The following is a 24,716-nucleotide window of genomic DNA, read 5'->3' as shown; positions in this document are numbered from 1 at the left end:
TCTCAGCAGCGGCCGGCGGGCAGATTCTAGACCCGAAACCCGGGGGCAGTCGCTGGATTGAGGGGGAGGAGGGCAGCGCAGGGGCCATTGGCGGGTGCGGGGGCTGGCCGCCCCGGCGCCGGCGGGCGAGGGGTTAAGTGTGGGATCAGCTGTTGTGCGGTCGTTCCGGATTCTCTTCCCTCCGCGGGGCTCTGTTTGATGTTGGAGTACGCCAGGGACTCCCCCTCCCACCGCTACACACGCGCGCACACGCGCACACTCGCACACGCACCACTCTTTGCAGACAGGGCTCCGGTGGCTCCAAAGTGACTGACTCCCCCCCCCCCGCTCCCCCTCAGCCTTCTCTCGCGCATATATCCTCTCTTGCCATATTCTCGCGCGCGCTCTCCAGCATCCCCGCCCGGGCAGGAGAGCACCGGGCAGAGGCGCGCCGCTTTCCTTCCATGCCTCCCTCTTAAGGAGAGCCGGGGGGGGAGGGGAGGGCCGGAGGAGGAAGAGGAGGAGGAGACCGAGAGGGCGCCCGGGAGGCAGGGCGCGCGCACACACAGAGGGACGCGCTGAGGGTGCGAGCCGCGCAGCGAGCGCAGAGCCGCCTCGGCCGCCGGGCGCCCCCCTGCCGCCCCATGCTGTGCTCCATGGCGAACTCGGGCTGCCTCCTGCTGTCCAACTCCGGCAGCATGCTCCCGCACTCCGTGCCCTGCCCGCCCGCCTTCCTCTACCTCCAACAGGTAAGCGGCCCCCGGGCCCTGCCGGGCCGGCCCCCCGCCCGGCGCACGTGCGCCCCGCCCCACCGCCCACACCCGCACTTGCCCGCCTCCACCTCACTGTGGGGGCCCCCGCTGCGCTCCCCGCGTCATGGCGCCGGGGCCCAGTGCGGGGAGCTGCGCCCCTGTGCGGGGTCGCCTGGGGCACGCGCAGCACCCAGCGAGGGGCCGGAGTTTGGGGCGTCGCTCGCAACTTTTCCGTAGGCATGGGAGGGGTCGGCGGGCGGAGTCTCGAGGGAAGCCGGAGGGGAGGGGGCGGGGGTTCTCAGCGCCCTGGTCACTTTGGGGAACTTCGCGTCGGGCCGCAGGGGGCGCGGGGCCGGGAGCATGGCCCCTCTCCTGGGGAGTCAGGAAAACTGGGGGGGGCCGCGCGGAGGCGGCAGCGGAGGGGACGCCGAGCTGTACTGCAGCGGGGACGGCGCGCTGGGCCTCGGGGGAGGTGGGCCACCCGCCTGGTGGGGCCGGCTAGGGAGGCCCCGGGAGCTCCGGCAGGAAGGGGGCTGGGGCCAGACTTTTGCAATCTGCGGGGCTGCGCAGGAAGCACGGGTTGATGAGGAGGACGGGGAACCAAGCGATCTGAGCCCCCACGTCCCCAGGACACTACACCGGGACTTGCGCACAGAAAAATCAGCGGCCGCCTGCCCGCTGCCCCGGTGTGGGGGGCAGGGGTCCGGCGGAGTCAGCGAGGGCTCAGGGTAGTATTGGGGACTGACTGGGGATTCCCTTGCCTCCCCCAAACCCCTTGGCTTCCTGGGGCTGCGGTTCCGGTGCCACTTAGGCCAGAGCCTGCAGGGGCTGCAGTACCCTGCCTCACCCACCTTGGCTGCCCATGTCTCCAGGCCTGTCCTCCCTCCCATTTTCCCTCCCTCCCTCCATCTCTTCTTCCCTCCTTCCTTCGCTCCCTCCTGGCTCTGTGGGGCTGCCTTCTTTATCTATAGCACCCCTCAACCTCTGCGCTGGGCCTGCTGGGGCCTGGGCAGCTACTTGGAGAGACCTGGAGCTTGAAGGGAGGAGGCAGTCAAGCCGGAGAGCTTCAGGCTGACCGTCCTGGGCCTGCCCCGCCCAGCAAGAGGGTTCCCAGAGCACCAGGTCTGCACCCTGGGCGGGGTGTGCAGATGGGAGGCAGAAGGTGGGGGTGCCACTCCAAGGCGTCATAGTCAGGCCAGGCCTCATGTCTCAGTGGACGTGTGTCTCCTCTGCCTCCCCCATGTGAATGTCTGAAGGGAGGGACATCGAGTGTGTTTCTTGTAGAGGTTCCAGGTGGGGCTGGGCCTCTGGATGGTAGGCTCTTGGCTTTCTGTGCCCATTGGGCTCTCCAGAGGTGACTCAGGAGCTGTAGACACGACAGACAAAGATGGACCCTCAGAGCTGGGCCAGGCCCCGGCCCCTGGGCTGATGGGCCCTCAGGTTGGCCCCTTACAAGGATCCACGCAGCGGGAATTGCCAAACATGTCAGCAACTGCAGAGAAGAGGGACTACACAGTGGTCAGGAGTGGAGGGTGGCTGGGATCGGCCTTTGGTCTCACCGTCCCGGGGACCACCTGTGACATCTGGGCGGTCCTGGACACAGCTCAGTGGCAGCAAGAGCCTCTGAGGGGCCCCCAGACCCACGGGCAGGCAGGCGTCCAAGCTCAGACCCAGGCTGACGCCCAGAATTCGCCATCATCATTTGCGCTGCAGACTGTCTGGGGGGACCTGGCAGATCAGCTTTCCTGCTCCTCCCAAATTTCCAGGAGTCGCTTGAGGACCTTGTGCATGGGGACAGAGAATTTGCATTTCTGTCAGGCTCCCCGTGAAGTCATGGAGCGGACCTCTCAGGTATCGAGGAGGTGCCTCACCCAAGCCCCACCCCACCTGGCAAGAATGCCCTGGGCCACAGGAAGATGCTCCAGGTTCCGTAGGCAGATACAGGATTGGAGCCGAACCCACAGTGTGTTGGCTGTGCTGTTTTAGGCAAGTCAGTTCACCTCTCTGAGCCCACCCCAGGATGCGCAGGTGGTTCCTCTGAGAGAGCGCCAGCGCCTGCAGCCGTCTCGGGCTCGGTCACATGAGGTGGCGGTGAGCCTCCACAGAATACCGAACAGTGGCGCTGTCTTGGGATGAAGGCCCCGATTCCTCCAGGGCGGGGTGAATGCATCCCCAATGGGTGGCATTTGGAGCTTTCTGTAGGGGGCCGTGGGAAGGCGAACAGTCTGCCAGTGAGCCAGCCCCATTCCAAATGGGCAGCAACTGGGAGAGCCAGAGCGTGCCCGTCGGGCCAGGCTCTGAAGCACCCCGTTTCCTTGGCAGCTGTCTCTTTCTAGATGAGGTCCTTGCTCTGAAAGGGGACCAGTGTCGCCCCTACCCTGCGCTGGCTACAATGATAACCGGGAAAAACAGCCTCCGCCAGGGCCAGATGTGGGGGAATCTCAGCAGGCTGGGTGGCCGTGTGTCTCCTCAGCAGGCTGGGAAAGATCTAGAAGGCAGCCATTTCCTGGCTATTTGTGGGGCACGATTTTATAGGAGCACACACAGCTCTGTTGGTCCAAGGCTGATACAAAATAAATAATGACATTTTGTTCGGGACTCAGGTTGTCCCACACCACCTCTGGAGTGAGACAGGCTCCTGTGTCCCCGGGAAGTGGAGGCCACGTGGGGAGGAGCCCAGGGTGCCCGCAGCCAGGCCTCCTGAATCTGAGCCGGCCTGTTCTGCGGGCCCCACGGAGGGTGGCAGAGACTCTGCGTGAGCGAGCCCTGGCGCCATATGTAGGCTATGTATTCAGTCTCAACAGCACGTTTGATAACGGGAGCGAGAGACGGGAAATCAAGCAAGACAAGAGACGGAGTTTGCGGCACATTAAGATGCAGTATTTAGACAGGCCAGCTTTTGAAACACAGAGTCTTTGAAACTGGAAATTAGAAAATAAAACCCCAACTGATGGAATTCCATTCTCTCCATGAAAGCATCCCCCTTTCCTGCTGCACGGCTGGACCCGTGTGCTGAGAATGGCTGTGTCCCTCCAAGACAGCAGCTCTGTAATTAATTAGAGGTGCTTGTCGTCAGGCGTCCCTCCTGTCAGCCTTTCAGCAGTGCTGGTGTTTTTTAGTTCTGACCATAGGTGGGACGACTTCCGGTCACCCGAGCCCAGCAGACATCCAGCTGCAGTTTGGGCCGAGGCATCTAAGAGCTCACCAGAGCGGTCCCAGGCCTCAGGGTGCACCCCGAAAGGCCTGGCCTTGGTTTCTCCACCTGCCCGGCCCACATAGGGGCCCTGGCCCCCTTCCAGGACCCTGGTCCCCCACATCTGGCCCTAGGGACATCCTGGGGTGGGACCCAGAGTCTGTTGTCCCTGGTGCATTGTGGCCAGTAAGGGGTGGGGACAATACTGGTCACCTTTCAGAGAAAGACGGACCTCGTCTGGAAATTCAGCACGTCAGCAAGACTCCCTGGGAGGCCCTTGCCTGGTCTCCAGCAGAAGAAAGTTGTAGAGAAGGGGAGGAAACTCCCAAGCCCACAAAACGGGGTTTTGTCACGGTAATTACTTATTATTAAGCTGCAGCGCCCTATAAAAGAGAATCTTATCACTGCATCTGATTGCAAAGCCGGGAAATGGCTCCGAGGAGAGGTATCTAAGTGCCCAAAGTTTTGCTGAAAGGAGCCTTGGTGATGTGGGGCGGGGCCCCGCCCTGGGGAAGCTGCGCACCTGGGCCCCCTGAGGGCTGTGCTGAGAGGCGTGGGGAAGCCCTGTGCTCACTACGAATTGTTCTCTTCGGGGTGGCCACGGGACCGTTAACAAGGGTTAATCAGCAGAGCAAAGGTGACACTGTGGGAATACACTGTGGGCATTTAGCCTTCCCTCCTGGGCCTTGGAGAGTGCAGGAACCCTGCCGGACACACGCTTGTGCCCCGGGGGACGACTGCGCACAGCACAGGGTGTCCACCACGTGCTACTGAGTGTGGTCCTTTGGCAGGGGCCACGTCCTAAAGGCTGTCCCATGGACGGAGAATTTAACCAGACAAGTAGTTGAGGTCCCACGACCCTCTCTAAATTTGAGCCACCTGGTCAAGGAGCCCTACCTCCCCCCACCCCCCGCCCCCGCCGGGGATCCCTGGGGACCCGCACCGTTTTAGGTGCCTGTGCCTCTAGAGGCCCGTCCTTACCGTGAACCACTTCACCCTGGCATGCTTTGGTTTCCCAAGTAGCCCAGTTATTTCTGTGGTTCTTCCCCGGTTGTCGCTCTTTGGCAGCTTATGTTCTAGAATCTGCTGAGGGTTCATGTGCATTTTACAGGTGAGGAAACTGAGGCACAGAGAGGGTAGGTACTGTGCTAACTCATAAAGCCGCTGGTAAGCAGAGCCTGGATGGAGCCCAGGCAGCCAGACCCTGGAGTCGCAGCTCAGGTTGGCCTTGTCCTGGTGAGTGGCCGGCACTCGGGAGGTTCTGTTCTCCACCACTTTCTCGGCCGTGCGCGAAAGGGCAGTGACTCAGCTGCATCCCGCAGGGCTGGAACTCTCTCGGCTCCCCTGCCGCGTCTTGTCCAGGGGTCCCGACACCCCACCGTTTCCACGGTCCCTTTTGGGTTGGGGAATGTGGGAGTGGCCTGCCTCTGAAGCCCTTGCGTCCTGTCTTGTCGCATCTTGTTCCGTGGGGTGAGTGGGCTTCTCTGAGGAGCCTGGAGCAGGGGGCTTCATCTGGCTGGACGCGTGAGAACACGGGTGATGAGAGGGCATGGAGCGGTGGCCAAGATGGCGAGCCAGCCCTGGGCCTGGATGGAGGGCCACTTAGCACGGGGCCACTTAGCAGCGTGTGCTTCCGTGTCCAGACCAGCAGAGTGAAGGCTGTACCGTCGGAGCCACCTCAGACCCCCAGTGCCCCGTGGGGCATCTGTGCCCAAGGTGGGGTGCTCGGGGCTGCGGACAGTGTCCTCTGCCAGTGGGGCGTCTCCGAGCCTGAGTGAGCACATCTGATGTGGACAGACGTGCGTGTCTCAGGGCCTGGAGAGGCTGGGGTGGTCAGGGTGGTCACGGAGCCACACGGCGGGTGCAGAGCTGCTGCCTTCTCGCGATGGCGTTGCTGGGACTTTCCGGGCCCATTCAGGAGGCCTGCATCCACTGCTCGCTAATGACGAAGGCTCGAATCACATACCCCGTTTCCCAGAATCAGCCGTGCTCCCCGCGCTCCAGAGACCCTGGCGGGTCCACCCGCACTGAGGCTCTGGGTTTTGTGGGATACAGAGAAGGCTCGTTCTGACCGTCCCACCCGAGGACCCGGGTGTGGTGGCCGAGTGGGTGGTGCTGGCTTTCCCCCTCCTCCTCCCCCAGCTGTCTGGCTGGTAGGGGCAGAGGAGCCGGCATGGTGGGCATGGGGCATGAGAGGTCAGCAGAACGTGGGAAGAACGCTAGAGCCGGGCGCAGACTATGCCTGAGGCCTCCCCCTCCCGGGCACGGCCAGGTGCCCACTGCCCATCACAGCAGCGGGGTGGGCACTGAGCCGCACAACGTGGGGATCACAAAATGCCGCTGTCCTTGGAGGAGACGAGGCTGAGATCACAGCCCAAGTGCCTTCTGTCTCCTGCTCTCCATCCTGGGGACGTTTACCCGCAGGCGGCTCAAAGCAGACTGTCAGGTTCCTGAGGGAGGCCAGGGCTGGCAGGGCCTCAGGCCGGCTCGGTCACCCCTGGGGCAAAGGCAGTGGTCCCATGGGCAGGGCAGGTGTCAGAAGGAGGTCGGCAGCTCCTGGTTGTGTGGGACCCAGGGGGTCTCGGGGCCTCTGTCATCTGGGTGGGCTCTGACCCGGCCTGCTCGCTGAGGGCAGGGCTCGGCCAGCCACCCAGGGCAGCTGTCCCTGCCTCGCCCTGGCCTCTCCCCTCCCAGCCCTTGTTTCTGTGCCTCCAGCCTCTCCTCCACCTTGATGTCAGTTGCTGCCCCTAGAATTTTCCATGCTGCTAAGCCTCTCCCGCCTTCCCTCCTGGCCTACTTTCTCTCCTCTCCCGTATTCATTTTCTCTCTGCTTCTCCCGTCACCCCTGACTTGCTCCCAGGGGATTCCAGCCCCTCCTCACGCCCGCACTCTGGCCAGCCTTTGTGGCCCCCTCCGGCCCCCTCCATGGCCTGCCAGCCCTCGACCAGATTGCTGTGTGGTTCTGCCGGGCTGTGCTTACGTTACCAATGCATTTACTCAGGACGAGCAGGACGGACTCCAGCCTTTTGTGTCACCAGTGCAACTGAGCATGGTCCTTGGTGTCCAGGCAGTGGGGTCCCCGCCAGCTGCACGGAGTGAGAGGCTGTGGGAGCAGATCCTGTCCCCTCGCCCAGGCCAGGAGTTGGGGGGAGGGCAGGCAGGTCTTCGTACCCCTGGGGTCCTTGAGTAGCTCAGGGAGTTGGTGAGAGCGAGAGGAGGTCAGTGTCCCCGAGTTGTTTGTGCAGCGGCTGTTGGTCCCAGGCTTTGCAGAGGCCCCGGGTTTAGGTTGGAAATAGAAGTGTCCTCCTGTGTTTCCTGGGACTCACAGGCCCAACTCCACCACGGTAATTGGATCTCAGAGTGGCAGGGACATCTCTCCCTCTGTGGCTGTGAGGCTGTGTCCAGAACCTCCTGGGGTCAGTGGGGGGAGCCGGCCAGTGTCCCCCCTTCCTGCCAGACTGCTGTGTCCAGGCCTCTGAGTTGGGATTTCACATCTTCACTCCCTGCCCTCCAGAGGGCTGTAAGGGCTGCGGCGGCCCCTGCTTGCTCCCCAGCCCATACCTGCCCCGTCACTGCCAGCCCAGGCATGGTGTCCAGACCCGTGATCCCCCAGTGGGCAGCTCGGCCGTGCCCAGCAGGGTGCGTCAGCTCTGAGCATCTGCCCTTAGGGAGCTTGTCCGGGAGCAGTGGGGGACCCGGGGTGGACATGTGGGAGAGGGCTGCTCCCTGGAACACCTTGAGCAGGAAGGACGCTGCTTTATCACACTCCTGGCCAGGAGTCACACCCTCTGCCCGTCAGCACCCACACCAGCTGTTCTGAGAGGGGCCCTCCCACACCAGCCTTTGGATGGCTGTGGGTCCTGCAGTCTCGCCCTCAGAGCGTGGCAGGTGGGGGCAGACTCTGCCCTGGCCCCTCTGGTGACCAGCCCTGGGGCCTAGAGCACACTCCTGGTCTCTGGGGGCCTGTGTCCTTACCTGCAGAGCAAGGATATGAATCCGCAAAGGGCAGGGGCCTCAGGGTTGAGCCGTGTCTCGTGCCAAAATGCCACTCAGCCGTTGTTGGTTCAGCCGTGCCAGGCACCCCGTGTGCGTCGGCCCCTCTGGGCACCCGCCCTGCCCTCACGGAGTTCTCACTCCAGTGGGAAGGGAGGCCATGGGAATCAACAGAAACACAGATAAGATTGCCAAATGCGAGAACAGTGAGGAAAGAGACGGGAGGTGGAAATGCAAGATGCAGAGCGAGAGGGCTGGGTGTCTGGTCAGGGAGGTCCCCAGAAGGCACAGAGGGCGTGGAACCTGAGACCCCGAAGGCGGAGGAGCAGGGCCGTTCTAGGCAGAGGGAGCATCACTGCAGAGGGAAGGTCATAGGTCGCTGGGTCCCCTCATTCGGCTGCGCCCAGATTCCGTCTCCCAGGACTCCGTCCCATGTAGATAAATGCCACCTGTATCTATGTTGTTCCTCTAAAGGGGCAAGTGTGCGTGTGCAAGTGAGACTTTGGACCCGTGTGTGTGCGAGTGTAGTTGTATATTGTATATGTGCAACTGTGTGTGTGGTTGTGTGCTGTCTGTGTGCAGGTACGCAAATGTGGTCTGTATCGTGTGCGGAAGTGTGTGGGAACGCAGAAGACAGCCACCGCGACCGTCTCTGTCCCCAGGGAACCTAGCACTCAGTGTGTGGGGACGTTCTGTGGGAGGGTCCCCTAGTCCCCTTTACCTCTGCCTTCCGCCACCTGGCCAGGAGCAGGGCCCTCTTCTCCTGTTCTGGCCCTACCTTGTTTGCCTGTTTCTGCTGGTGGAGAAAGCAGGTTGGGACTCATAAGAAATTTGACCAAGAAATTCAGGGGAAACAAAAGGAAACGAGCAAAAGAAATACACAGGTCATGAGTCCATGAGCGTCACCCAGACAGTGATTCTGAGGTCAGGTCACTGCAGTGTCCCTGATGTGACACCCCCTCCCTCTCCTCAGGAGCCATTCCGCTTCAGCATGTGGTGGGTGCGAACCTCAGTGCTTGTGTGGGGAGGTGGGCCCAGGATGGCCCATGGCAGAAACCAGTGTGAAAAACGACACGGTCTCGGGTTGCGTGGTGGGGCCTGGTGGCGCACGCGGGGAAAGGCCTGGATTAGCCACCAGGAATGTTCGGTTCTGGTCCCGGCTCTGCTGCACCCACCGTTCTCCTCGAGCCTCATTCCCTCGTCAGTAAATGAGCAAAGGGAACTGGGCCGTGCTGCCCAGACCTGGAAGTGGGGTTAGCAACGGAGAGCGCGTGCGTGGGGATTTGTTCTGTCCCAGGTGTCTCTTTTTGTGGGAGAGGAAGGTATTGCCAAGTCATGGCATGTTTAGGAAGGGTGATTTCAACTGGCATCTCCTGCAACTGTCTCCAAAAGTCAGCAGGTTGGCGCATGAGGGAGAACAGACCTCCCCATCCGGACAGGAACGGAGGGTGGGAACGGGCAGCAGGTTTAAAGGAAAATCTCGAAGGACATTTCTGTCACCTCCCAGCTTGAGCACTGACTACCCTGTGCGGTGGTAAGTTCCATCACCAGAGGAGTTCAACAGAGGCTGCCTGGCTCTCTGTCTCAGAGGCTCGAGAGCAGTGCTGTCTGGTAACGATAGTCCAGCCAATAGGAAAGTTTACATTTTCTAGTAGCCACTTTAAAAAACAGTGAAAAGAAGCAGGTAAGATGAATATCAAGAATACCTTTCTTTAACCCACTATCAGGTGTCGTTATACCAACATGTGATCGGCATAAATAAATTACTTATGGTAGAGTTTACGTCGTGAAATCTGGAGTAGAGTCTACACACACGGCACATCTTCATTCAGACCGGCCACATTTTAAGGGCTCAGAACTCACGTGGGTCACGATTGACAAGCTGGGCAGATCTAGGACGTTTCCATTACCACAGAAAGTCCTGTGGGGCAGCGCAGCTCTAGGCCTCACCTCTCAAAGTCCAGTCTGCAGACCAGGAACATGGGGAGCCAGCTAGAAGTGCAGACCCCGGGCGCCCCAAATCTCCTCCGCCGGAATCAGCTGAAATGGGGGGAGTCGTGCTGCTCTAGAACTTGGTGTGTTTCGGGGGGTGTGGACAGGCTGGCCTTGAGATGCGCCTGTGGCCACGGGTGTCAGAGCCCCAACACGCCCTCCAGGCACTGGCCTTGCACGCCGGCCCCAGTGCCGGGCTACAGACAGGCGTGTGCGTGGCAAAGTGGGAAACTTCAGAAGCTTAGGGCGGTCGTTTTCTTCATAAAGATAAATCTTTCATGTTTTGTGTATAAAAATGCCCCTTTTGGTTAAGTGACGGTGATAACTTGCTGTTCGTTTTCTTAATGGCCGTATTTGGCAAAAGTAAAAGGTCGGCAATTTGAATCGATCTCCCCCCTGCCCCTTTTTAAAAAAATACATGTTACTAAGTCATCCTCTTCAAAAGTCTGGAAACCAGTCATCTAACACAGAGATCGTTAGGCCAAATCGTCTGTGTTTATAAAAAGTTTTGTTGGCACATGGCCACATTCGTTTATTCACATGCCGTGTGTGGTGGCTTTCACGCCAGCGCGGCTGAGTTGTGCCGTTTCAACAGAGACCCGATGGCCAGCAAAGCTCCAAACATTTGCTGGAAAAGTTCGCCAACCCCTGGTCCAGAGCAGCCCTTTCCATAGAGGTGCAGCGGGAGACACGTGTGATGCTGGATTTTCTAGCAGCCACACTTCCCAAAGTGAAAAGAGATGAAATGTGTGCTGATAATACCGTGTTTCCCCGAAAATAAGACCTTGCCAGACCATCAGCTCTAATGGGTCTTTTGGAGGTAAAATTAATATAAGACCCGGTCTTATATTATAGAAGACCGGATCTTATTATATTATATAAGATCCAGTCTTATAGTAAAATAAGACCAGGTTTTATATTAATTTTAGCTCCAAAAGACCCATTAGAGCTGATGGTCCGGCTAGGTCTTATTTTCGGGGAAACACGGTATACTTTATTTCACCCGACCCAAAATATTTTCATTGCAACATTTTATCATGCTTGAGTTGGTGACCATTGTGTTTTCATGCTAAACCTTTGCAGTGCACTAGGCATTTTCCACTCACGGCCCGTCGCACATTGGACCAGCCACGTTTCCGGGGCTCGGGAGCCGCAGGGGCCTGGTGGAGGTCTAGAAGGAATGAGGCTACTCCCACCTGGGGGGTCTGGGAGGGTGGCTGAAGATGCCGGGCGCCGCCTGGGTGTCGGTGGGGCTGAGACCTGCGGCAGGTGAGTGGGCCGGACCGTCCCACAGGGAGGCAGCAGTTCGTACGGAGAGACCGAGTTGCGGGGTCCGGGGCGGGTTCCTGGGCGTGACAGAGGGTGATGACTGGTATGTTTCTGGGTCTACGCTGAGAATGTGGGCTTTGCCCATAGGCCATGGGGACCACGGAGGGTCTGAGTAGAGCCGTGAGGCGAGCAGGTCTGTGCGTAAGGAAGATGACTTTTTCCATCTGGGATGGAAAAGGAGGCTATAGACCAGGGCCAGCTAGAACAGACCCTTGTACAAGTGAGAACGTGGCCTGACCTGGGGCGGGTGTGGGGATAAGTGGGGTGAATGGGGAGGGTTTTGAAGAAGAGGTGCCTCCCGGAAGTGGTAACAGGTAGATGGAGAAAGACGGTCCCTGCAGAGCTAGCGATCGCTGACTCGAAGCTGGTGCTGACTCACGCTGGGCGGGCTGCTCTGGGGGCCGGCCATGGCCCTAGCCTGGCGCACGCGGCCTTTGTCAGCCCCCCGTGGAGAAAGGCCCCCTCCTCTGGCCACCTTTCCGGCCTGTTCGGCCAGACCAGGGCAAGTGCCCCGACAGATGTGCACATCTGGCTACACCTTTCTAGAAGCTTAACACCTTCACCTCTTGCTCTCCCTTAACATCTGGTCTGAGCTCAGCTGCAGCCCAGGGCAGCCCCTCCTGGGTCCTGCCGTCCCCAGAATAAATGTTCTCCAAAGCTCATTTGCAAGGTAGATGGGATACGAACTCCCCTCCAGAGGAGGAGGTGGCGCCCCAGCCCCGGTGTCCCCAGGCCACTCCCACAGACCCCTGGTCAGGGAGGTGAATGGCAGGGGCTGGGGCAGAGGGCAGGGCAGGGGGCCTCCTGGATGGGAGGTGATGGGACCAGGAGCATCTGTGGGAGAGGTGGGAGGGTCACAGGTGGAGAAAGCGTCAGCTCACCCCTGCACCACCTAGGAGGGCCTCCCAGAGGAGGGGGCCAGAGGGATTCTAGGCATAGGGCCTGGTGAGGACAGCGGTTTGGGAAGAAAGAGGCTCGGGGTGGTCCAGGGGTTACCTGCCTCCCTCCCTGCCTCCCTCCCTCCCTCCCTTCCTAAGTGTATAGTTCATATCTATGGCTTTTTTTTTTTAGATGTAATTCACATATCATAAAATACACCCTTACGAAGTGGACAGTTCCCTGGATTTTTTGCATATTCACAGAGCGGTGCAGCCATCACCACTGTCTAGTTCCAGAACGGTTTCATCCTCCCCCCAAAACCTCCCTATGCACTAAGCCATCGCCCCCCTTCTGCCCTCCCCCAGCCCCTGGCCACCCCCATTCTGTCTCGGACACTGTGGACTCACCTGTTTCGGACATTGCACATTAATGACAGCACACGACGTGGGGCCCTGCATGTCTGGCCACCAGTGTTTCACGGGCACCGCAGCGTGCGGCCCTTTGGTAAGAAGGTGTGGGCTCTGCTTGCTGACCAGAGGCAGTGGTTTCTTGGTCTGGGCTGGGTGAGCCTTGCCCCTGCCGAAAGCTCATGGAAAGAAACACCCAGACCCTGTGATTTCTTCTGATGAAACCCAGACGACAAGTTGGCGATGGCTGCCCGCTGAGCAAGCGCCCTGGGCCTGAGCAGAGGTGCTGCCCCGTCCCTGAGCCCTGAGGGACAGCGGGTGATTGCTGCCTCCATACCCCGTCGGAGACCAGCTCCTCTGGGAGAAAATGACATCGGAAGGTCCCAGCACTGTGCCGCGGGGCCCTTTGCCACAGCGAGGCAGGGCCTGGGTGTCCATTCTGCAGGTCTCTGGGGCCCACAAGGCAGCCTGGGGACAGCGTGTGCATGTCTGCTGCACTGGTTTCCACGGTGGCACATAGGTCTGTGTGGCGGCGTGTCTGGCACTGCCGCAGTGTGGCTAAGAATTTGGGACTATGGGTACAGAGTGCATCGCTCTCCAGACTGGCATGTCTGCCCTGGATGTGTATGCCCACACACCACCTCTGTGACCTGGGGCTAGGCTGGACGCTAGGACAGGGCAGGCGGCAGACAAAGCACAGGCTGTCCCTGCTGGGCCACCTTCGGTGTTCCAGTCCCAGGGCCCTCATTCCTCCAGAAGTCGGGCCTTCCTGTCTGTCCTCCGCCCTGTGCCACTTCAGTGCATTGGTGGGCTGGATGTGAAGGAGCCAGCAGGCCGGGCCTGCCTGTCACGTGCTCGGTGACCCTGGCCCTTCTCCACCCAGGCCTCAGTTTCCTCACAGGTCCTGGCGATAACAGCACCTCCTTCCATTGCCTCAGGAGGGGGATAAATGGCATAGTATAGCCAACAGAGCCAGCCCTAGGCCTGGGCAGGGTCAACTCTGACAGGTGCTGGTCCCTTGTGTTGTTTGAAGCTCCAGATTGACTAAATCTAGAAAAGAAACTGCTAAAATAAGGTTACAAGCTGTGTAGTTTATCCTGAATATTTCCATTTAGCCGGTACACAGTTTAAACCAATACCCAAGCCAGTGCATGCAATTGTGCTCGTCACAAGTTGACGGCGGGGGTTCATCTTGATTGAGAACTGAGAGCGTCACTGGACGCCCTGGCCATGTGTGCCCTGCCCCTCTGGGGCAGCTCCTCCGTGGCCCCGGGAGCTGGATGTCGCAGGGAGTCTGGACATGCAGAGCCTCAGGGCCTCCGGAGTCTATCAGCCACTCCGCTGTTTTCCAGCTCCCACTAAGAAAGCCCCACTTATCTGCCCCCCACCCAGCCCCATGGCTTGGTTGTAGCCGGGGACCCCCACCTCCCTCAGCCAGAGAGCTGCTACCTCTGTACCTTCTCCCTGCTTCCTCCTTGGAAATTGCTAGGGCCTTTGGAGGGCTCTGTGCCCCCCCTGAGCACGGGACTGGAATAGGCCCCACGGGGACCCAGCAGCCGAGAGGCAGCTTCTCAAGGTGCCCTGGTACCACCGGCCGGCCGGATGCACTGGCTCCAGCTTGGCCCGGACCCTGGGTGGGACTGAGGTTGAAGGGCCCCAGGGCCGACTGGGAGAATCTAGAGCAAGAAAACAGGCAAGAGACGGCACAAGGCGATGGGCGCGCACCAAGAGGCCCTCCCTCTAGGGGTGCAGGCAGACCCTGCCCCGGGCCGTGAGCAGACTTGGGGTGAGGAGTGAGAGTGTCAGCATAGGAGGGGGAAGCGGTCAGGAGACGAGATTAAGGACCTGTCTGTAAGTTGGGACTCAGGGCCCCCACCTTGCCTGCGATGGCTGTGGAAGTGTTCTGTGACCCGGGGGGCTGCAGGGGGCCATGCACCACCAGAGACCACCCACGCACGCAGTGTGGTGCTCAGACACACACCTCCTGCCCGTCAGCACTGCCTTAGAGGGTGCTTGGTGGAGACCCCGGGGAGGAGGCAGTGGGAGGAGCCAGCATTGCCTCCACCTCGCCTTGTGCCTGGCACTGCTCGCTCTTACTTAAGTTTCCCAGCAGCCCCAGAACGTAGACTACCAGCCCATTTTACAGAAGAGAAAAACTGAGGCACAGACAGACTAAGGTTGGGGGAGGGGCAACGTACCCAGGTGGCCACCGCCAGGACCCGTCCTAAGGGGTAGCTGGCTCAGGGCCCCACCCGAGCCCACTTCCCCCAAGCCCAGCTCCCTTGTTCTCCACGTGCTCACTTTTTGGAGGGTGTTTCTAGGCTCCCAGAGGCCAGGCACTGCAGTCTCTTCCACTTAACTATTTTTTCACTGCTTTATTGAGGTATAATTTGCATGCCATAAAATCCGCCCACTGCAAGGCATACCCTGCAATGACTTTCCTTCTGTAAGTTGTGCGACCGTTGCTGCAAACAGAGGTAGAGCTTCCACCACTTGCAAGTCTCTGGGTGACTTCCCTTTGTTCTGATTCTCCCAGCAGCCCTGCGGGAGGGGGTGGGCTTGGCCTCCAGGGCCTCCCGCCTGTGCACAATCTCAGGACCCAGGCCTCCTCCTCCGGGACCCAGTGCCAGGGTGGTGGCTCTGCCCTTCCTGAGGACGCCCCTTCCACAGCCTGGCTCCCCTTGGGTGGCTTCGGGACCCTCCTTCACCCATGGTAGGGAGCGAAGCCTACTTAATTTTTTTGATCTTGGTTCAGAAATCGGCCCCTCCAGCCATGTCCACTGCTGCTTTGCTGGGCCTGCGGCCGCATCGAAACCCAGGGTGACCAGCACGTTATGACGGGCCCCCTGGCACCCACCTTGGCCTCCTTTCCTGAGCATGCCCCCACTGTGGGCCTGCTGGCGCCCTCCTGGGGGGCTGTGGTAGAGTGGGAGCCCCCAGGAACGCAGAAAGGCAGCCCCCACCCCGGGGTCTGTTCGGAGCTGGGTCTCCTGCTTCCCATCTGGGGTCAGGGTTTGCCTGGCCCCAGCCCATGAGGAACAGGATGGGGACGTTGGCAAAGCCCAGGTCTAACCCACAGTACCGAGCTCCCATCTCAGCTTTCCTCATGCTGGATACAGAGTCTGCAACGTTTTATCCCTCTCCCCTGGCCTCAGTTTCCCTGTCAACCTAGGGCCTGGAGGTCATCGTGCCTCTCCAAGCCGGGCCTCCGCCCCCATTGACCTTCTGACCTCATTTAACTTCTGGAAGCCCAGAGAACTCGGTGAGGTAGGGGGGATATACCCTGTAAGCAAACCCCCAAGTCACGCTGGAAGGCAGGGCTCCAACTGTCTCCCAGCTGACGCCAAAGCAGGCTGCAGTTGACCCCCTGGGTGAAGCCAGAATTCCTGCAAGGCCCAGAGTGGGAATCCCACGTGAAGTTCTTCCCATCAGGCCTGGGAAGGCCTGCGGGGAGGAATCGTGCCTGCCCGGCTAGGATCGGCGGGCCTCCGGCCACCTGCCCCCCCAAGAGGGGGAACCCACCCGTGCCCGCTGCCACCTTCTGAGCCCCCCTCCCAGGCTTCCGCACTTTCGGTCTGCAGGGAGAACCACAGGAGACAAGAGACCACGGTTCATTTGGGAGCTGCATTGTGTTGGGGGCTCTTAATTAGACCTAATTAGACTAATTAACTTTCAAATGAGAAACTTGGATTTTTCTCCCCCATCCCTCTCTTTCTGTTGCTTTCTCCTCATCCCCTTTTTGGAAAATGAAACAAGGATAAATATTTGAATGGTTAGCCGCAGCCTGAGGTGGGAGCCAGCCCAGTGGGCCAGGGCAGAGGGTTTCAGGGTGTGCTGCCTCTCCCCTTTGCGCCTTCCCCCTGCCCCCCCCTCCACGCCTCTCCCCTGCCTCCCCCTCCACGCCTCTCCCCTGCCTCCCCCTCCACGCCTCTCCCCTCCCTCCCCCTCCACGCCTCTCCCCTCCCTCCCCCTCCACGCCTCACCCTTCCCTCCCTTCCCCGCCTCCCCCCTCTGGCTGCATGGGCCCCAGGGCCAGTGTCCGAGGCACACTTCACTCTGGCTGCAGGAAGAGCAGGGTGCGGCCGGCCTATCCTTCAGCAGATGGTGTTCATTTTGTTCCTGGCGCCAAGCGTGCAAGATGAGTAAGACGCTGGGTCCCCTGGGTGACGCTGATGCAGGGAGAAAAGAGACGTGAGAACCCGGGGTGTGCCTTGCCCGACCGCCCGCCCCTCCCACCCCCACCATGCCAAGGGCTCCCATCCCGTAGCTGAGGAGAGTCTGCCAGCAGCTTTGATTTGACCCCCTGCCCTCCAGGCCACTGGTGGCACCATTTCCATTGGCAAAGGTGGCCAAGGCTTTTATTCTGCAGCACCTTCCTCCCCCACTGGGCACTGAGCGCCACCCCAGACTGAAAGGGTAAAATGCTGCCCACCCCTGCCCGGGCGGGCCATCTGACCAGGCGGGGGCGCCCCTGTCTGCCTTCACGCAGAGGGCACCCTCGCAGGCGCCTGCCTCTCTCCTCTGGATCAAGGGCCAGCTGGCACTTACGTCTCAGGGGAATTGGGGGGTCAAATGGAATCACCCCAGACGAGGTCCTGATGCTGTGAGCTGTCCTGTCTACCCGCCACCCGCAGACTTGGCTCGGACATGCTGGCCCCATCTCCTTTCCAAAGGGCCAGTGGGTAACGAGGATCGCAGTGGAGGCCCTGTCCGGAGGGTCTGGGACTTGGGGTGTCTTCCTGGCCCATTCTCTCCTCCTCCTCATCTCACTCTCCCCAGAACCTGACGTGGGAGAATTCCTGCGTCAGCACCTCCAGCTTCCTTACTGATTTCCACTCTGCCTCGGTCCCAGCTGCTTAGGCGATGGCCTCGAGGTGGGCCCTGCCAGCAGAGGGGAGCAGGAAGCCGCTTCTGCCATGTTCTAGAACTCACTCAGGCCCCAGGGCAGGGGCAGGTCCCGCCCAGCCTCGGAGCAGGCCCCCTCTGTGCACCCATCTGTTTGCCGAGCTCAGCATAAGGGTTGGGCTGCTTCTGCTGAAGGCCCGAGGAGGCCTGGGCAGGGTGGGCTGCAGCCGGCTTGTCTGGATGCCATCTGGCCGGGAGCCGCCCACAGCCCCTGGGCAAGGAGAAAGAAGCTGAACGCAGAGAGCTGGGTTCTGCATCTGGTGGTCCCTGGCGGGCCTGGGAAAGTGGGGCAGCTTGTCTGCAAGGCTTCTGCATCAGCTGGACAAGAAGCGGGCCGGCACGGGCTGGCTGGTGGAGGCCTCCCTCCGGGGCTGCCCAGCGCTGCGTGGGCACCAGCTAGGAAGGCGCCGAGGCTCTCGGGTGGGCAGGATGGCCCCCTTTTTCCTGTTCAGATCCTCTGCCCTCAGCTCTGGGGTCTCAGGTTCCAAGGCCTTGTTCTGCCTGGGTCTTCCGAGTAGAATGTTCTGCGAGATGATGGCGTCTGTCCCTGACAAGAGAGGGGTCGGCTCAGTCTCAAAAGAGGTCTGCAGGGTGCCCCCGGCCTCTCCACAGCCCCTGCCCAAGCTGCACCCAGCCTGTAGAGCAGACTGCAGCTGCGTTTCTGGGGCCTGGCTTCCCCTAAGACTTGGTGTCAACACCTCGTTGACTGAGGGTCGGTGCCCAGCTCTGACCGAGGGGGCCGAGTCATGTGACCCCTCGCCCCAGAAAGGCCCCGGGCCTGCTGCTTCACCTTGACACTCAGTGTGGCCGGTTGTTTAACAAAAGCGGCTCGTGAACGCCTCCCATCCCTGCTATCTCTGAATCTCTGTCCAGGCGTGTGGTGTGTAGTGCAGGGGCTACGCCAAGGGCCCCCTCACCTCCACCCCCGCCACAGAGGCAGGGGAGGTAGGGGGAGAGACGGCCACGGGTGGCCAGGGCTGGAGGGGAGCTTGCTTCTCTGTCCTCTAGCTTGAGCCCATCGGTTTGGGGGTGAGAGGGGCCTTGGAGGCCCAGCAGTTCCACTCCCCATCTGTCATTCTGTCCCTCAGGCAGCCCCTGCCTGCCTGCACCAGCTCTCTGGCACAAACCTTGGTCCCTTTGGCGGCTCCCGCTCCAGGTGGCACCAGGGGACTTTCTGAAGCACTGCCCTTTGGGAGCTGCCAGATCCCAGAAAGTGTGCGCTTGGGTTTTTCCATGCCAGCCACCTGCCTTTCCGTCCTGCTCCCCCTCCCTCCTGCCTCCCAGGGCTCTCCCCGCTGCTCTCTGCCTCCACCCCAGCAGACCCCGGCAGTCCCACCCCATGGCACAGCACCCCAGGGCTTTGTTAACACAACTCTGTTCAAATGTCTGATTAATCCTTAGGAGGTCAAGGGGTCAATTTTCCACAGCTCCTTCCTCTCCATTTAACTGATTTAACTGCACGATTGTTACAAATTTCATTTTATTATAGCCCTGCTTCTCAGGCCAATTGAATTACTAAAATCTCATTTTCTCAGAAGTGCTGAATATGTAATTAGAGGAAAAATTATGCTCCTGTCTGCCTATTAGGACGGTGCATGCATGTGTGAGCCGAGTGACATGTGACGGCCACGCGGATGTCCTGTGTGTGACGGGCGTGGCCGGGGGTGGGCAGGAGGCGGGCAGGAGGCTCCAGGGTCTGTGTCGGCGCTCTGCAGGCCGGGACCCAGGACACCCCGTCCCACTGTCCCAGGTCCGCGAGGGTAAGAACCTGTGTGTGCCGACAGCCCCGTGATTGCAGGAGGGGAAAACCACATTAACTCCTGATTACAAATTAAACAATATCTGTGTAATTAAAGGGAAATTCAATTCCGTTCTAATGCCCCATTATGCCAGGCTCTGCGAGGTGAAACGGGGTTTGTGCCGCTAGCTTAATGGCACCGGAGGTTACAGGGAGCAGGAAGGCTGCGAGGTTTGTTCTCCTTCTTCCAGCTCCCAGTTCTCCTCGGAGGCCGCGGGGCCGCTGGGAGGAGGCTCTGAGTTATTTCTGATCTGCCTGGTCCCGGGAATTTCCTCCTCCCGCCTCCGCCCCCGAAGGGCCTGCTGTGTCGCAGGCAGCTTGGTGTCCTTGGCCAGTTGTGGGTTTTGATGTTGTGGCCAGTGCCCGCCCTGCAGGAGGTCCTGGTACCCCCAGAGTGTGCCTCTGGGTGAGGGAGGGGCCATACTGGAAGAACGGAGTAGGGGTGGGTTCAGACAGAAGCTGTAGGAGCAAAGCTCGGCTTTGAGGAGAAAACCTTTTGTCCCTCTCGCACCCCGGAGGGGTATTGGGGTGCAGGAGGACTCGTATCCAAAAGGGTCAGGCCAGTCTGCAAAGACTGATGAGACAGAGCAGGTACGTGCCCGGCCGTGTGGCATGTCCAGGCCTCTCTCAGGGGCCTCTGCATTTGTTGGCAGTCAAGGCTCCAGCTGAGCCACCTCCTCCAAGGAGCCATGTGACCCCATCCCAGCCGGGCTGCATTCTCTGTCCTCTCAAAACGGCAGATTATCTGCCGAAGGTTCTACGTGTCTAAGCCAGGCAGGGGCCATAGGTATTTCATTCCATGCCCAGCCCAGGAGATGTTCTAAAAAGGATGAATGAGTGCCTCTCCGCTCCTGCTCTGCTGGCTGCTCTCTGGGTCCCTCATAATCCTTCTCAGAGAGCTCTCTGCCAAGAGGAGTGGCAGGTGGAGTGGGGGGGGAGGGGGCGGGAACCCCGAAGGGGGGCAGGCTGGCTTCGGGGTAAGTCACGCAGGAGGGACAGTTTCAGATTGGTTACCGCCCTCCTCCGGGACGGCCCAGACGTTAGCACCTAGGCCTCGGCCCACCCAGAAAGCCACGGAGGCTCCATCGTGCTCTGACCCCGGCAGCCTGAGGTCTGTGTGCCCACTGTGTGCTCGTGTGCTCAGCCTCTGTGTGATTCAGGTGCCAACATGGCCCCGGGTCTGCCCTTCCATGTGCCGGGGGAGAGCGGGCCCCAGGCGAGCCACCTCACATGATGTGTGGGAGAGCGTCATGTGGGCGCGTTCCTCCCGGCTGGAGCTGTATCGTGTTGCCTAATTCTCAGCTTTATCTGCCCCTCTGGGTCGTGGAGAGTCCCCGGGGCCTGAGCAAGACACTTACCAGTCACGCAGCACCCCAAAAGTCAGCCTGTGGGCTCCCACCCACCCGCCCCCAGCCTGGACGCCGTGAGCAGATTAGCTCTGTTTCGTCAGCACTTCAGAGGGCGTGGGGGCTGCACTGCTGGGTGGGGACGCAGGACCGTGCACACGCACGTGAACACACACACACCCCTCCGCTGAAGCCTTGAACCGTTTCTTGTCAGCTTTTCTCCTATAGGAGGTGGAAATGGCAACCCATGTGCGCCTGCATCAGCTTTAGGGGTATGTGAGCGTGCAGTGTGGGTGTGAGTGTGTGCACACGTGAGTGTGACAGTATCGTACCACCAGGCCATGGAGTGGGGCAGCGAGGGGCCCAGGAGCTGCTGGAGGGCAGTTTGTGTCATGTCCTGTCTGTCCGTCTGTTTTCTTGTTCCACAGAAGTTCCCACAGGGCAGCGCACAGTTTTGCAGGGGTGTATGCGAGCCACCCCCCATGCCAGCACGGAGGAGGGCCGTTTGTCCCCCACACTCCGCCCTGGGGAAGGTTGGCTCCTTCCCCATCCTGCCCAGCCAGTGTTTGGGAGTCTCTCCCAGTCTCTTTCTGGACCCCGTGCCCCATGCTGGCTCTCAGCGGCCCCAGCTGGCACCGGGCAGGGACCACCCCTGCCCCTCTCCTCACCTGCCTCCTGCGTTGGTCTGCCCATGCTCCTCTCCCCCAGGTGCCTGCCCCAGGGACATGCAAACTCACCAGGCCCACATGCCACCACACAGCCACTGCCTGCAGGGTGGAGAAGCCTTCCACCGTCACAGCCGCTCATGTCTACAGTAGTTGGCCCCAGATGCGTGGGTGCCCATCCCCCAGAGCCCAAGGAGGCCCCAGCAGTCTGGGACGCTAGAGGAGACGGCCCCTGTCTGCCTGGTCCAGGCCCCTGTCCGGACCCCTTCGCACCTAAGCTAAGTAGTTACATAGGTGATGTCTGAGCCTGTGGCCTGGCCCCGGAAGCCCCACCCCTGCCCAGCCCCAGGGCCCTTTATTTATTTACAGTTTACTCTCTCCTTCCAGAAGACAGTAGGCCCACAGTCCCAGTACCAGGGGCTGCCAGGAGAGAAAGTACCCTGCCCCCCTTCTCCTGGCTGTCATGGTGGGGCTCCGGCGGGGATCTGAGCCACAAGCGGGTGCAGGGAAAAGTGGGCTGTGTGGTAACAGTAAGAGCGACATGTATGCAGTACCCGTGTGCCAGCCTGGGCGGGGCTCCTTCCGTCTCGGAACTCACACTTGCCGTAGCCCCGTGAGGTGGTCACATTGTCACCCCATTCACAGTGGAGGAAATTGAGGTGCGGAGGGCACGTGGCCGTGTTGTTCTCTGAGGCCGCTCTCCTCAGCTTGTGGACGGCGTCTCCTCCCTGTGTCCTCGCACCACTTCCCTCTGTGGGCGTCCGTGTCCTGATCTCACAAGGACCCTGTCATGCAGGGTGGGGCCCACCCAGCACCTCGTTTGACCTTACTCACCTCCTTAATGACCCTCTCCAAATACAGCCACTTTCTGAGGCCCTGGGTTTCGGGCTCCAGCACCTGAATTTGGAGGGGCCGTCGTGTAGCCTGTAGCCCTGGCAGAGGCAGCTCCAGTGGGTCTGAGCTCAGAGTCACGCCCTCCGACTGCCTCTGCTGTCGTGTGATGGTTGTAACCAGCAGTAACTGTTCCAGCCGTCGGGGGCTAGATGGCCAGGGAGTGGCAGTGCCCTTGGTCGTCGTGGCCGCAGTGTGCCAAGCCGGACAAAGCATGGCTGCCCACGGCCTTCGGGGGTGGTGAAGGTGGGCAGTCTGGACTGTGCCAGCCGCCTGGGGGGACCACTCCAGCCCCCACCTCGGTCCTGCCACTTCATGGCCATTCTCCTGGGGCTGGGAGAGAGGGATGTGCTCAGGCCCGAGTGCGTCTGAGCTCTTAGGGCCTCCTGGAGACCTGGCCCCAGGGCAGCCTCATGCACCGTGTCCTTAGAGGTCACCATGCTGCGTCCCTTGGGGACATCATTATAATGGCACCAGCCAGTTCTCACTCTCTGGCTTTGATTCATGGGCCCAGGTGGGGCCAGGCATCTGCATTTGTATTGGGAGAGACGCTGCTGGTGGTGTTTGTGGCGTGCGTGAATGGACGTGTGGTGGCCTCTTAGAGCCTGGACAGGAGAGGGGCAGGCTGGTGGCGGGGGGGATGGCTGGTGGCCAGCAGAAGGCTTTCGGCCAGGACTCAGTTGACTTTCAAGCCGCAAGGGCCAGCTGCAGATTGGACAGTGCCCAGGGGCTGATGGGCCGCAGCCCCGGCCAGCCCAGGACAGAAGCAGCTAGAGTGTGAGAGTGTGAGGGCAGGCAGATGGCGGTGTGGGTGGGAGACTAAGAGTGAGAGCAGGCCAAGACTGGACGTGAGAAGGAGAGAGAGAAGGGGGGTGTCCCTGGCAGGACAGGGCCTCCCTGAGTCCCTGGTGGCTGGTGCCCTTTAGTCCCCGTCCGCCGTCACCTTCCTGGCCCACGCGGCAGGGAGGAGGCCACCACCCTTGCTGGGGAGGCTGCAGACCAGACAGTGTGGCTCTGTGGTTCACCAGGGATGAAATTTATTCTCACCCAGTGACCACAGAGGAGGCCGACACCGCCCGCCAAGGGCATGGAGTGCCCGCTCCCTCAGAGTGCCCTGTGTTCTCAGACTCCCGCAGAAGGGCCAGTTCCCATCCACAGAAGCTGGAGGGTTCCAGCAAGCCAGCGCCTCCCAGCCCTGCCGTCTAGCTCAGGGGCCAGCAGAGCTGTTCCGTGAAGGGCCAGGCTGCACACAGCTCCGGCTTAGTGAGCAGACCGCCTCCATCACAGCTCCTCAGCTCTGCTGCCGCAGCACGAGAACGCTGTGCACAGACGCTGTGCCAGTGAATGGCTGCAGCTGGGTGTCAATAAAACTTTATTTACTCAGGTGAGCAGCGGGCCACATTTGCCCTTTGGACTGTAGTTTATCAACCCCTGGTCCAGCTGACCATGGTACCCTAGGCTTGCCCAACAGTAGAAATGGAAAAGGGATGGAGGGGAGCATGGAAATGCAGTCATCGATCTGGTTGGCTCGGGCCGGTTTGCCCTGCCTTCTGCAAGACAGGGGGCTCCAGACCTCTGGGGTCCCTGTCTCTTGGAATGGGGAGCCTCCCCACCGGGGGCTTTTCCTGTGGTACAGGCCCCAGGGAGACTGGACCAGGGAAGCAGGGTTAGTGTTCTGGGTGGATGAAGGATGGAGGCCCGGGCAGCCACAGTGGGACCCAGAACCTGAGCCCTGGCCCAGGAGACAGACACCTGGGCGCCAGAGGCCAGAGAACATTCTGTTCTCTCACTGGGTGATCTCTGCAGCCTAGAGCTCGTCCGAGATCCCAGGAGATGTCTCAGAGCCAGAAAGCCAGCCGGGCGTGCCCTCCCGCCTGAGACATCGGACACAACCCCCGAGTAGCCGCCACGTCAGACCCATGGTCGGAGGAGGGCTGGGCCTGGCTCTGGCGTCCGCCCAGATGGGGGAGGCCCCTGAGTGGTACAAACCCAGAGCGGCTGCACCGGGCCTCCTTGCAGGACCAGCTCAAAATCCCCCCGAGGTGCGGGCTGCTCTGTGCCCTGCAGGCAGCTGGTGCTGAATCGGCACCAAGGCCTTGGCCGAAAGCCGAGCTTTCTGGGGCTGGCAGAGAAGCGCGGGTGGGGAGCCATGGGACAGGACCGTGCCCGGGGAGCCTCTGCCCACAGGCTGGGGGTGGGCTGCCTCCTTCCTGGTTCTGCAGCCCTCAGGGGCCCCCATGAGCCCCCAGCCCTCCTCCGCCCCCCCATCTTGGAGCTGGCACGTACCCCCCATTCTCCTGCTCATCCTGTTCAGAGTTGGTCGTCCCCGTTTCTGTGCTCCCAAGGGACAAGGTTCTGGGGTGTCTTTCTCCTCATCGCACTCCACCTTCACCCCGAGAATGTCCCTGCCCCCCACGCTCCAGCCCTTGTCTCACCGCCTCTGTTACACATTATCGTTTCATCATACTCTGAAATATACATGAAGTTGGCTGAATGCAGACAAAACTGCACCATTTACTGTATGAATATTTCATGCTGGCTTCGCTCCGAGGTGTCCGTCTGATGGAGCTGGGAGCCCGCTGCCCGG

General features: G+C 60.7%; 1 protein-coding gene across 5 annotated transcripts in view; it reads left to right on the top strand.

Moving 5' to 3' along the window:
- The window catches only part of RBFOX3 (RNA binding fox-1 homolog 3), a 371,870-nt gene that overhangs the window by 302,211 nt on the left and 44,943 nt on the right, over positions 1–24,716 (top strand). Inside the window, exon 1 of one of the 5 annotated variants that reach the window (XM_033090060.1) lies at positions 200–728. The exons of 1 other annotated variant lie outside the window; for it this stretch is intronic. In XM_033090060.1, coding sequence (XP_032945951.1) covers positions 624–728 — 105 coding nt within the window. In that variant the 5' untranslated portion in view covers positions 200–623. Of the gene's footprint in view, positions 1–199; positions 729–24,716 lie in introns of those variants that run through there. 3 more of the 5 variants (XM_033090064.1, XM_033090061.1, XM_033090063.1) reach the window with 3 other exon arrangements.

This window comes from Rhinolophus ferrumequinum, chromosome 21 (genome assembly GCF_004115265.2).
Source record: "Rhinolophus ferrumequinum isolate MPI-CBG mRhiFer1 chromosome 21, mRhiFer1_v1.p, whole genome shotgun sequence".
Classification (NCBI taxonomy): domain Eukaryota; kingdom Metazoa; phylum Chordata; class Mammalia; order Chiroptera; family Rhinolophidae; genus Rhinolophus; species Rhinolophus ferrumequinum.
This window is presented reverse-complemented; position numbering and strand designations above follow the sequence as displayed.